This window comes from Acomys minous, assembly GCF_964271855.1.
Source record: "Acomys minous genome assembly, chromosome: 2".
NCBI classification, from domain to species: domain Eukaryota; kingdom Metazoa; phylum Chordata; class Mammalia; order Rodentia; family Muridae; genus Acomys; species Acomys minous.
The window spans coordinates 133502893-133516769 of record NC_140484.1 but is presented as its reverse complement, the minus strand read 5'-3'; the positions used below and the strand labels follow the sequence as shown (position 1 = coordinate 133516769).

Sequence of the window (13877 nt, the reverse complement as noted above, 5' to 3'; positions counted from 1 at the left end):
GCTAGTGGAAACAAAAGAATGGTGTACAGTTTAGCAGTTTCCCAAAAATGATTTAGATATAAATATTTCATGACCCACTAACCCTAGAGAAATGAAGACATTAATATAAAGAAATGATTATGGCCACATTATCTGCCCCATTACTCCCCCATGTGTGTGTGTCTACCTTTTTTTATGAGCTATAGTCTCTCACTAGCCTGGAGCTCACGAGGCAGGCTAGGCTGACTGGCTATAGAGATTCACCTGTCTCCACCAGCCACAGTACTGGTATTTTCCCCCTAAATTATAATTACAACATTTCTCCCTTCCTTCCTTCAGACCTTCTCATATACCATCTCTGTTCCCAGTCAAGTTAATGCTCTCTTCTTTCGTTAATTATTACTGCAAACATATGTATATACATATTTCTAAACATTTACCCGCTCAGTCTGTACGTTACTTACATGTATGTTTTAAAAAACCATACCACATCAAAGTTTATTGGTTATATCAGTTACTGGACACCGGGAGAACGCCACCATGTGCAGCTAAAGCCTATTTATTATTCTTCTCTACGAGCTCATCTAGTCCATGGTCTGTAGTTCAGCATAGAGTGGAGCGACCTGCACATACAGCAGGGATTCACAGTGTTTACTGAACAATATATGCTTCAAAACAGGATGTGAACAAGAATATTTTTAGAATATAGACTGAGGACAGAGGTAATTAGTCCTTTGAAGTTCACCTCACAGGATGAGTGAGTTAGTAGCTCTGACTTGGGACTCTAAGGAATAGGTAAATAGTGGCTTCATCTTCATTAAGAATATTAGACTTTATGCAGAGGAAAAAAACTCAGGGGTAGGGGTTATTTTTTCTGAGTAGAAAAGAAACACACACAAGGGCTGAAGAAATAGATCAGTGGTTAGGAGCACTGGCTGCTCTTACAGAGGACCTGAGTTCAGTTCCTAGCACTCACATAGCAGCTCACAGCCATCTTAAACTCTAGACTCAGGGGTTTCAGCACCCTTTCCTGGCTTTTGCAGGCACTAGGCACACACAAAGAGCACAGACAGGCATGGAAGTAAAAACACATACACACAAAATATTTCATAGTTAACAATATGGAGTGAATTTTTGTAAAATCATATTTATCTTCTTCTATTATAAAAACTTGTTCCACAAGCATTGAGCACTCCTTTTCAGAAGATAAAATGTGTAGTAGAAAGAATATTAATCCTGCTAGGACTCTGGTCAAGTTTTACTTCCGAGGCTCCAGTTTTCTTCTAATAAAGGCAGTATTAGCTTAATGACCCTGTACTGAGGAAAGTTAAGGTGCACCAGATAAGATGAAGAATGAGCACCTCACTTTCTTGGTTATGTACAATAAAGAAAACTGAAAGCCACGGCTGATTTATTAAAGGGCCCCTTAGATATAGGTATGACTTTTATTCCAATGTCAGGTCCCACCCCTCAGTGGCATGCAAGCCCACACATCCCACCCCTCCACCCTTGCCCACGCCCCCATATACCTCAGCTATCGTCATTCTCAGAGCACTGACAGGGGAGAGCTCAATATCCACCAGTTGGGCGGCTTTTAAACTCTGCCCAGTAAAGATTGCGCAAGGACAGAAAACAGCAGAGAGTTAGAATTTTAAGGCAAACAGGGACATAACAGCTAAGAACATTAGCACAGTGCCTAGAAACAGAGAGGTCTCAGGGATATGGATGAGCTTTGGAAAAGTGAGGTAAAAGTCACTATTATTCTAATTTTTTGGTGACAAATGGGCAAAGACAAAATACCTAAAATTGGTCAGAATTTTAAGTTTGTGAAACTTGATAAACTTGTTCATATTCTGTATATTTTTCTTTTAAAATCAGCATCTCATTTGGTAGCACATGCTAACCTTAAACTCAAGGCAATTCTCCTGCCTCAGCCTTTTGTCTGCTGGAATTACAGTAATGAGTCAACACACAGAATCATATCCTGTATCTTCTAATATTCTGCTTATTCATCTTCAAAAAAGTCAAACTCTAAGAAAACTGGAGAAGTAGCTCAGCAACAAAGCATCTGCCTAGCATGCACAAGGTCTTAGGTTTTATTCCCAACACTAACAATAAATAAATAAATTTAAAAGGAGAGGCATTATTATAAATAAAAAGATTATTATGTAAAAATTTCCCCCTCCATTTCTTCCATATAGCCTCCAACACAAGGCTATTTAGAATGTAAAGCAGGAACTCTGGGTATGGTGGGTCACACTGTAATCCCAGCACTTAAAAGGCAGAGGCAATTTCTGTGAACATGAAAACAGTCAACGCTACAAAGCCTAGACCTTATTTTGGAGGAAAAAGAAACAAAGAAGAGTCAAACATACATCCATTAAACTTTTGAATCATATTATAAGCTCCTCTGGTACTGACTCTTAATTTATTTAAAGACTTAAATGTAAGTCTTCGCCTTCTATCGTAGCTTGTCTGCTTTAAGAGAAGATGTCAGATATGTTCACACATGTCTTATCATTTTGTACTAGTAAGTGTTGTATTTTTGTTGTCAGACTGATATTTTGTTTCTCTTCAAAATTCAAATAATTGTAAACATTTCTCATAAACTCAAAAAATTATGACTAATGTCTGCTATTTTAAAGTTGCCCATAGGAACTTAACATTGATACTTTTAACAATTTCAGATATGGAAGGAATTGTCAACGACCTATAATTTATATAAAGACAACCAAAATATTCCACACACATATTTACCATTCCTTTTATTAATTCTATTCTGGTTAAAATTTAGCCCTGGTTGGTTGGAAGGATATAGTTTGAAGAATTTCATGGCCAGAGAATACAATTTATACTTAAAAAAAAAAATCCACTGAATAAGTTTTCTTTTCTGGTTGTTTTCAGACTTTTTTAAACTTCTTTAACTCAACTTACATAGTGGAGAGTTATTAACACAAAGACACTGGGCATGCTAGCCACACTAAGAAAGAACTGGTGTGGTTTCTCTGTGCCTTCACAGTTGTTATAAAATTTATGAGACACACTCAGCTTCCGCTGTTTATTCGAGCACAAACAAGTGAAATGAAGATGTAGAACTCCCTTACAGTATCACTGTCGCAAGGCTGGAACTGGAAGGGCTGAGGCTTGTGAAATACAGCATTCTCTTGTAGAAACAGCTGAAGGTTATAGTCTCGTACCACCTAAAGGCAAAACAGGAAGCTGTAAGTAAGGTTAAAATGTCCAGTAATTATAAAGTTTAAATTTTAGAGGCTGGCCAGATGGCCTGCATCCAATCACAGACATTTTTAAAGACTTAAAGTATAAGATTTTATTCAGCTATTTTCTTATTTACTTATTTTTGATATAGAGCTTTACTATGGAGCTCTGGCTGGCCTGGAAGGTAGAACAAGCTGACCTTGAACTCACAGAGATTTACCTACCTTTGTCTTCCAAATGCTGGAATTAAAGCCATTTTATCACCGTGTCTGGTTTATTTTCTTTAAAAGAACAATTTATTTTATTTTTAATTATGTGTATATGTACATGTTTACGTATGGGTTTATGTACCTGTGAATTCAGCTATCCGTGGAGGCTAGAAGTAGTTGTAAGACACCTTAGAACTGGAGTTACAGGCAGCCTAAGGTCGGTGCTGGGAACCCAAGTCAGGTCCTCAACAAGATCACTATTTGATTCTAACCACTGAGTCATCTCTCTAGGCCCTCTGTTATTTTCTAAACAAATAAGAAATCTTCCAGTACTATGTGATCAAAAAAGAAACAAAAGTGTTACACAACTTACTTTTTGTTTAGTTGCGTTATTACTTATGTGTCTGATTTTCTCAAGAATCTAAATTTGGCAAGTATTAGTTTAGACACTTCCAGCTTAGGAGACCAGATAAATAACATGATGATGGCTACTATATACAATCTTATGGGGCGGTTTAGTGGAGACGGGAGAGAAAAGAGAAGCTGAGCTGGAAACAGTCCTTGGTTTCTCTTAGTTTATTTTCTTGTTTTTAAAAAAGTTTTTTGTTTTGTTTTGCTTTTCTGGCTAGGCGTAATGGCACACAGCTGTAATCCCAGCACCTGGGAGGCAGAGGCAGGTGGTTCTCTGTGAGTTCGAGGCCAGCCTAGTCTACAAAGAGAGCTCAGAACAGCCAGGGCTGTTACACAGAGAAACAAAAACCAAAACCAAACCAAAACACAAACACACACATACCCCTTACTTCCATTATGTGTATATGGTTCACAGGCTTCTTTTTTGTTTTGTTTTGTTTTGTTTTTTGAGACAGGGTTTCTCTGTTTAGCCTGGTCTGTCCTAGACTCACTGTGTAGACCAGGCCAACCTTGAACTCACAACGATCCTCCTGCCTCTGCCTCCCAAGTGCTGGGATTACAGGCGTGTGCCACCACGCCTGGCCAGTTCACAGGCTTAAGTCTGAAAAACAACTTACTGAATCATAAACTTTGAAGAAGGCTAGGAGTGAGTAGTGTTTAACTGAACACAATCTGAGTCTACTTAGCAACATTGCTTGCCCTTTATTAATCTTTTATTTGCTTCTATTTTATTTATTTGAGATCATTAAAAACTGGGCAGATGGGCTAGAGAGATGGCTCAGAGGTTAAGAGCACTGGCTGCTCTTCTGAAGGTCCCAAGTTCAATTCCCAGCAACCACATGGTGGCTCACAACTAACCTGTAATGAGATCTGGTGCCTTCTTGTGGTGGGCAGGCACATGTGTGGGCAGAATACTGTATAAATAAATCTTTTTAAAAACTGGGCAGATATGCAACTCCACTCTTTGGCATATGGTTATACATTTGTCTTGGTGCCTTTTCTGAAGATCACACCTTTTCCACTGAAAGTTAGAGTACCTCTGTTGAAATCAATTGCCCATGTAAATAACAGGTTTATTTAAAAACCTAAACTTTATTTTACTGGTCACTTTTATCTCTCTTAATGTCCATGACATACTGTCTTGATTTTTATGACTTTATAGTAAGCTTCATAGGCTGGATCTGTGATTTCTCCAATTTTGGTTTTCCTTTTCAGCATTATTTCAGCATTTAGGGTTTCTTAGGGTTCCATATAAACTTGGGCTCGTCCTTTTCACATCTATAAACAGAAATGGCTATTGGAGTTTTGATAGGGATTGTATTAAATCTATAGATCATTTTATGTAATACTATAAAGTCAGCAATATGAAACCTCTATTCTATGAATATTTATTATTTCTACTTATTTACAGTCTCTTTTGAAATAATTTATAATTTTCAGTATGTAATTCTTCAGCCGAATATATTCATGGGTATTTTATTCTTTGGATATTATTTTTGTTGGAATTTATTTAAAAGACCCTGAGTGCAGCAGTACAGTGCAGTCATGAGAGTAGTTCTTGATCTTGTGAACATGTAGCATTTCACTGCTGGGCAAGGTATTAGCTATTGGCTTTTCACCAACGCTAGCATGTCCTGCAAATTCCTTTTTATTTCTAGTTTGCTGGGTTTTGTTTTGACCCCCCACACACAAACTGAAAGTTGTTAAATGCCGTTTTCATATCTTTTGTTTTCTGTTTGTTTGTTTTGAGGCGGGGGTCTTCCTGTTATGTAGCTCTGGCCATATACGCTATATAAACTAGGCTAGGCTGGACTTAATCTCATAGAGACCCATCTGCCTCTGTATCTTGAGTGCTGGGATAAGAGGTGTGTGCCACCAGCGCTGGCTTTCATACATCCTCTGCAATGATCATAATTTTGTTCTTTATTTTATTAAATTCACTTTATGAACAAACTCCAAAGAAATGCAGGATAAAATTGTCAAGATACGAACTGCTTGTTCGAAGAGCTGCGTTACTAACTGGTAGGAGAGGCATCTCTGCAGTCAGAAAGCAAACACATAGAAACACGCTCTAAGCCGGGCGTGGTGGCGCACGCCTTTAATCCCAGCACTCGGGAGACAGAAGCAGGCGAATTGCTCTGAGTTCAAGGCCAGCCTGGTCTACAAAATGAGTCCAAGACAGTCAAGGCTACACAGAGAAACTCTGCCTCAAAAAACAAAACCCCAAAAAACAAACAAACAAACAAACAAACAAAAACCAAAAAAAAAAAAAAAAAAAAAGAAACACTCTACGGGACAGTAGAGCTGCTTTTGGAGCTACTATCATAGATAAACTATCCATGGCAACATCTGCTTCAGTTACATATACAAAGCATTTCATAAAATATTAAGGAGAAGATCAAGCTTCATAAATAATTAAAGTTTAATAGAATCTCCTAGGGCCAGCTGTTTCCATTTAGGGGATGAAAGCTATAGACAGCACTTTAAAATTTATAGTATGTAATGTCTCCATGAGTTACCCTTACAACATCTTTGGTAACATGTTAGATTGTAAGCAAGCAGGAAAACCAGATTTTTACCCAATCAAAGTAAAAACAGTGTAGAATAAAAAAGTCTAGATTTTCAAACTTTCCATTCGGTTAGTAATCTCTGGGTTGCTTTCTGAACCATAACCAGAGAATAAGAATGAGCTCTTTGTAACAGAAAAGCACATGGTATGAAATTCGTAGGTGTGAGCTTTTCTCACAACAGGGCACATCTCCAAGCTATGTCACTCATGCTGAACTTTTATTTCCACCACCTTCAGTCTTGACATAAGAGCATCCCATTTACACTTCAGCCCCAGGGAAAGAGAGACTCATGAGTGAAGGCAGAAAAAAAAAAAAAAAAAAAAAAAAAAGAAAGCTTATCTCTTTGTATCCAAAGTAGTTCATAAATTCTTAATTCATTTTCAATAAAAATAATATAGGATAAAGAGATAAAATATCACAATAGAGTAACACTACAGTAATGGAAGCACTGTGCGTGTGAGAGAGCGACAGGGGGAAGGAGAACAAGCTACACTCTCAGGCTCAGTCTATCTTCCTTTATATAAAACAAACATCGGATTCACAATGCAAGAAATACCAAAAGTGCCTAGAAAATCAAATACCTGTACAATATTAGTCAGTTTTCATGCCTACATGTTTTATAAGCTAAAAGTAGTATATCTAATAGCATTTTCTTGGAAAAAGGAATTTCAAAGAATTCTGTCAAAGGATAACCTGACAAAATTAGAATAAAAATAGATTACAGTCTCTAGAAAACTTGCAAGTGAAAAACATCATCCTGCCACCTTCCAACTAAATACAAAATTCACTTCAAAATAAGTCATAGACTAATGGGGGGAGGATGTAGAAATAAGAATAAAAACCCTTCATATCACAGACTGTAGTAGTAGGAGAGAGAGAGAGAGAAGGAGAGAAAAAGACAGACAGAGAGAGAGAGAGAGAGAGAGAGAGAGAGAGAGAGAGAGAGAATGTGTGTTTAGTTAATTAAAAACAAAAAAAATAAGCTTTTCAAGAAATAGCAAGAAGACAAAATAAAGAATATAGGAAGAACTGGGCAGTGGTGGAGCATGCCTTTAATCCCAGCACTTGGGAGGCAGAGGCAGGCAGATCGCTGTGAGTTCGAGGCCAGCCTGGTCTACAAAACTAATCCAGGACAGCCAAGGCTACACAGAGAAACCCCGTCTTGAAAAACAGAACAAAACAAACAAAACAAAACAAACAAACAAAAAAAGAATATAGGAAGAAATATTTAGATAAGGTAATACTTGAGGAAATAGAACACATTTGTGGCAAAATTAATAAAGCTGACTGGTAAGTGTCACCAAAACAAGGTAGAAACAGAAATAACAAGGAAGATGGCTGCAGAGACAGATAGGATCTGAAAGATTTACGCCACCACATCTGATAGGTGAATAGCTACATAGAAAATGAAAGCTGCCAAAACGCAATAAAAATTCATCAAAAATGAGAAAAAAATTCAGAAAACCTGAACTGACCACTAAACATACTTGTTTTTCAGTAGTCAAAAACCATGACTATGCAGAACAAACAAATCAACAAGCTTTTACAGACATTTTCCTCCAATGCTCTCTTATGACTTTAAACACATACATTAAAATAAAGAGAATTTGGCTGGGTGTAGTAGAGTACACCCTAATACCAGCACTTTGGGGTAGAAGCAGGTGGATCTCTGTGAATTCAAAGGCCAGCCTGGTCTACACAGTGAGTCCCAGGCCAGTAAGAGCTACATTCTGAGACTCTGTCTCAAAAATAAATGATTGAATGGATAAATCAACAGACTAAAAAGATTTTCAAAATGAACACCTATACACTTATTACTACAACTCCACAATTATCATTTTACCTTTTTCTTTCAAAAACATATCCATCCATTCATCCATTCTTCTTTCTACACATCAATGTTTTTACATCTTTTATTGAGTTCTGGCTAGGTATAGACGAGGATAAGATGTTACAAATATCACACTAGTAATATTTATATTTGATATCAACTTAGTATCTTACATGTTTTTCTTTTAAATTTTCAAAGATTGATTTATTTGATTTTATGAATGAGTGTTTGCATGCATGTATGTATGTATGTATGTATGTATGTATGCATGTATGTATGTACTGTGTGCAGCCTGTGCATGCCTGGTGCCCATGGAGGTTAGGACAGGGTGTCAGGTCCCTTGGACCTGGAGTTACAGCTGGATGTGAGTGAGCCACCACATGGGTGCTGTCTGTGAACCTGGACCCTTCGCACGAGCAACAAGTGCTCTTGACTGCTGAGCCTTCTCCCCAGCCTCCTCTTAATGCTTTTCTACACACAGAATTGGGAGTTCAGGTGTACTGAAACAATAATATTTGCATTAGGAGGTGTTCAGGATAAAGAATCTGTGTGCCTATCTCATTCCTGTCTTGTAAAGATGGATTAGCCTCATTCCAAAACAGTCTCTAAAGACATTAGCAGTTTCCATTCTCCTTGACAAAACAAAACAACAACAAAAATTAAAAAGAATCGAGCTAGATCTTTAAAAAGTAGTACATCTAGATAGGATGTATACATTTTAAAATTTATATGGTCTGAAAATATTCATAATGCATTTCCAGAAATAAAGTAACAAGAAATTACAGGAATAATTTATCTTCTAAAGGAAAGACTCACTACTGTTAAAAAGAAATATAATTTATCTGATTCTGGGGAAAAACAATCATATTTGTTTTCTTTGTATATTCAGTGTGGCACATTGGCTAAGTTAATGAGATCAATGCTTTCAATAAAAATATCATTACCAAAGAATGGCAGCAAAGAAAGTGAGTTTAAGCCAGGCATAGTGGCACACTGCCTTTAATCCCAGCACTCAGGAGGCAAGGCTGGCGGATCACTGTGAGTTTGAGGCCAGCTTGGTTTACAAAGTGAATCCAGGACAGTCAAGGCCACACAGAGAAACCCAGTCTCAAAAAAAAAAAAAAAAAAAAAAAGAAAGAGTTTAATTTGTTAAACACAATCCAAGATATTACAGAATTTACTTTTAAATCAATTATCATCTTTTTTACTCTCCTCATCGATACATGACCTCGTTCTTCCAAATGACTGAGTTGAATGGATTCGAAGTTCATGTCAGCAGATCATTCTTCACTGATTTTTCCCCAAGGTAATGTGTATGGCAACAGCTTGACGTCTGAGGTAGCCTGCTCCACAACCTCACCCCTGCCCCCATTCACCTCATCCAGAAGGCGATCAGAGCACTGTTCCACTTTGTTAAGGAGACTTTTTTTCCCCCCAGAAGGATGTCCTTTAAAACCTGTTTCTACTATTGCTGGTATTTTCTTTTTCTTTCTTTCCTCTTTTTTGTTTTTTTGTTTTAGTTTTTTCAAGACAGGGTTTCTCTGTGTAGCCTTCGCTGTCCTGGACTCACTTTGTAGACCAGGCTGGCCTCTGACTCACAGCAATCTGCCTGCCTCTGTCTTCCGAGTGCTGGGATTAAAAGTGTGCACCACCACATCCGGCCTGGTATTTCATTCTGAATGTGTGAAAGAATTGTAGATGCTAAAATGACACTCCTACACATTGCATTAAGGACACATTACCTTGCTGGAGGTTTCTAGTAAAAACTGGAATGTATTCTGTATAGCTTGGCAAGTTTCTAGCTCAGTCCGGCTGAAGGCTATTAAATAATCCTTGAGGTGGTCATACACATTTCCATCAAGCGCCTAAAAGAGAGGATGCATAGAAGTCAAAAATTATGATACAGCTTTGGCACATAATTCCTTTGTCTTTAAGAAAGTAGGAATGTTTAATTTAAAAATCTATTAATAAACTGACAAAAGACACAGACTATTACATAAGACTATGTGAATAGTGAGCAGTTACTAGGGAAAGTGCTGAATTTTTAATGAATAGCAACCAACAAAGGGAAAACCTAATATTGCTAAAGCTTAGGGAAAAAATAGAGTATTTTGGAGACAAAAACATCTGGGTTTGCTTATTTGCTTCTGTGGACACTTCCTGACCCTTAGGTGTAGGGATTTTTACATGGACTATTAGAAAGAAATAACACAGGTACCGCCTGTAACAGACACAATGAACAGGAATCCCTTCCATCATTGGTAGAATTGATTTAGTATATTTGTTACAAAGCAAACAGAGAGAAAACATAAAACGTCATGATTATTTATGCACTTTTGTTTGATTATCTACATGGAAAACATTCCTGTCACGCACATCTAAGACAGAGAGGTCAAACGGAAAAACACTCAGATCTCAATAACTGTTCCAAGAACTTTCCTGCCATTCCAACCTATCAAAACAGCAGCCTGCTCTTTAAAATCGGTATTTTTTCTTCTCTTCAGCCAACAGAAGCGGCACAGAGCTAGCACTGCATAGTGACTGCTGGTGCTCTCCAATCAGAGCTCGCCAGCTCTCTCAAACACACTAAGTGCCAATGAGCTTGCTTTCATAATGGCTTGGGTAGATTCCTTTGTCTCAACAAATATGCCAACTTTTCATTTGTTTCATAGATATTCTAGCGGTCATTTTAGCACAGATGTGTGTATTCTAGAATGCAATGTTAATTTTTTATTACTTCCAAATACAAATGTTTTGTTTGGAGTCTCACTTCTACCTTTGATTTTAGCTTTGGCACCTGCTTCTAGTTCTCTGGGGATATACACAGGAGTGGAACTGCCTTTGGCCATATGGCAACTTTGTTTTCCATAGTGCTGTACCTTATCAACCAGCAATACATGAAGATGTTTCTATATTCTTGCCATGCTTTGTGTTGTTTTATTGGTGTTGTTGAGATTTATTTATTTATTTAATTTATTTTTTGTTTTTTTTTGAGACAGGGTTTCTCTGTGAGTTTTGGCTGTCCTGGACTCACTTTGTAGACCAGGCTGGCCTCGAACTCACAGGCTGCCTCTGCCTCCCGAGTGCTGGGATTAAAGCCACGCACCACTGTGCCCGGCTTGAGATTTATTTATTTTACATGTATGAAAGCTTGCCTGAATGCATGTCTGTATACCACGTGTGTACAGTGTTTATGGTGGTCAGAAGAGAATGTTACATGTCAGACTGGAGTTACAGATGTTTGCAAGCCATCATGTAGGTGCTGGAAACTGAACCCAGGCCTTCTGGAAGAACAGCCAGTGCTCTTAACCTCTGAGCTATCTCTCCAGCCCCCTTGCTCTGTGTTTTAAATCATGAAAGCTATTCTAGTGATAAGATGGTATCTCACTATGACTTTAAGTTTCATTTCTCTAGTTACCAATAATGCTGAGCATCCTTACATGTTTTGCTAAATATTGATATTTTTTGGAGTACTATTTACTAAAAGCTTTTACTTTATTTTATTTACTTATTTTTTTGAGACAGGGTCCTGTAGTACCACTTGAACTTGTTATGCAACTAAGGGTGACCTTAAACTTTCAAAGAAAATTTATTTATTTATTTATTGATAGAAGACACGCGTGTCACGGTGCATGTGTGATACTCTGAGTACAATTCTTATTTTTTTCTGCTAGGTTATGAGATCTGGGTGTCAGACTCAGGTTGTCAAGGCCTACACACAAGTGGCCCTACCCATTTAGACATCTCACTGGCTCACCCTCAGCTTTTGATCCTTCTGCTTCTACTTGGTATTAGAGGCATGTGCCACCATACCTGGTTTATGCTGTAATGGGAATTGAACCCAGAGCCTTTTGAATGCGGGCCAGACTGAGCTACATCTCTAGCTTCTGATTCATATTTTTTAGTTGGGGTGTCTTTCTGATTTCATGTTGCAAGAATTCTTCACATACTTTACATACTAGAGTTTTGCAAGACATGTAATTTGATTTGATATATAAATTGACTTGAAACAAAAGAAAACAAAACAAACCTGTCCCCAAAGCATAGTGATGTGGAATCGTCTCTTTCCCCACTAGATGGCACGATTGAGTACTATACACCCAAGGCAATGCAAATGCCTTAGATATAATCTTCACATAGTTATGAACATTAGCAGACATTGTGCTGTGTTGAGTTGGAATATACATTTTTCTACCTTAAATCATGATTTTCATGAACCTGTTTTAAAAAGAGGCATATTTCTTCTGATATGAAGTTGACTTAGAAATGTTCTCAGTAGCTCATCACAATAATCTTGTTTGCAAGAAACCACTTAAACATTTTACCAATATATAATACATGATAATATAGATATCATGGATAAGTCATGTATTTTAAGGAGAACTAAATTCCCATGTAGTCTGAATGATCTTGCTTCTGAATGTCAACTGTACTGAGACATTATGCTAGCTATATGAGTGCTAGGAAGTAGGAAAGTAAGGAAAGACACCAAAGCCTTTAAAAGTTTAACTTCAGCAGTGCTAGGGACAAAGCCTTTGCACTTCATACATGCAAAGCACACGCTCTAACACAGAGCTACATTGCTAGCCTTCAAAGTGCTTTGGTTCTTTCTTTCTTTTTTCTTTTTTGGTTATTTCTTATCTTGCTTTTCTCCAGCAATTTCCTAAATCTAGTTGTTTCTTTTAATCCATTTCCTTCTTTCCTTTCTTTTGACAAAAATCTTCTTGTCTGGCCTGAATCTCACTACAAACACCAACTCGCCTGTCTTTTCTTTGGTTCTTGTGTCCCATGAATAGGAGGGGCCATGTCAGCCTAGTTAGCATTGAATCTTGAGTGTCAAGTATGAAGTCTGACATACTGACAATGATTAGCAAATAACTGATAAATAACTTACTGGACCAGCATCTACAGGTTTAAAATATGGGTAAATCCACATTAACTCCCATGACCGAAAAGCCTGATGGTATTAACATCAGTAAAAGAGAAACAGTAGAGTCCACAAACTGTATAAAGCAGTAGTTGCCAAACTTAAAACTTTGATTTGCACAGATAATTGATTATAAATAATTAAGTACTTTGCCTTCTTATATTTTCGTTCCTCTTCAACTAAACAGATCAAAAGCCTTATAGTAGACTGCTGAGACCCTCCTGTCTTGGGTCCTGGAACCCTGACTAGGGACAGTGAGGAAATGAAAAAAAGACACACAAAACACACACAGTAAAACTGGGGTCAGGTGAGGTACTACTGTTTGCTGCTGTGAGCAACTCAGAACCTTTGGTGTGTTTATTAGGGTCAGGTTGGGAGAGGAGTTATCTAGTCTTGGTAGGAGGTCTCTGTAGGCAGCAGTCACTCTCAGCTGTAAACATCTGGGAAGAGGAAGGAGTTGCTGGTTTTTGTACATACTGGTCACTTACTTGCACTCAAGACGCTGGAGGAAAGCTTTGCCATCCCTCTTGAGCCTGGCCCATACGGTGACAGCTTTGCCAATTTGCCAAGGCCTGGGACCAAGGACTTGGGAGTCCTTGGCATGGCTGGGCCCATGTCAACAATACCCATACACTCAGGACTACATACACTTAGTGCTTCCTCTGCTTCCTACAGTAGATATTTTTTATTTTTTGAAATAAATATTTCAATTATTGAAATAATTTTTATTTTAA

At 37.7% G+C, this 13877-nt stretch overlaps 1 protein-coding gene across 2 annotated transcripts in view; it reads right to left on the bottom strand.

Annotated features, from left to right (window-relative positions):
• FCHSD2 (FCH and double SH3 domains 2) overlaps positions 1–13877 on the bottom strand; it is a 177616-nt gene that overhangs the window by 41290 nt on the left and 122449 nt on the right. Inside the window, exons 9-11 of one of the 2 annotated variants that reach the window (XM_084772004.1) lie at positions 9959–10081; positions 3084–3179; positions 1509–1580 (exon numbers count right to left, since the gene is read on the bottom strand). In XM_084772004.1, coding sequence (XP_084628130.1) covers positions 1509–1580; positions 3084–3179; positions 9959–10081 — 291 coding nt within the window. The remainder of the gene's footprint in view (positions 1–1508; positions 1581–3083; positions 3180–9958; positions 10082–13877) is intronic. The other variant, XM_084772005.1, reaches the window with a different exon arrangement.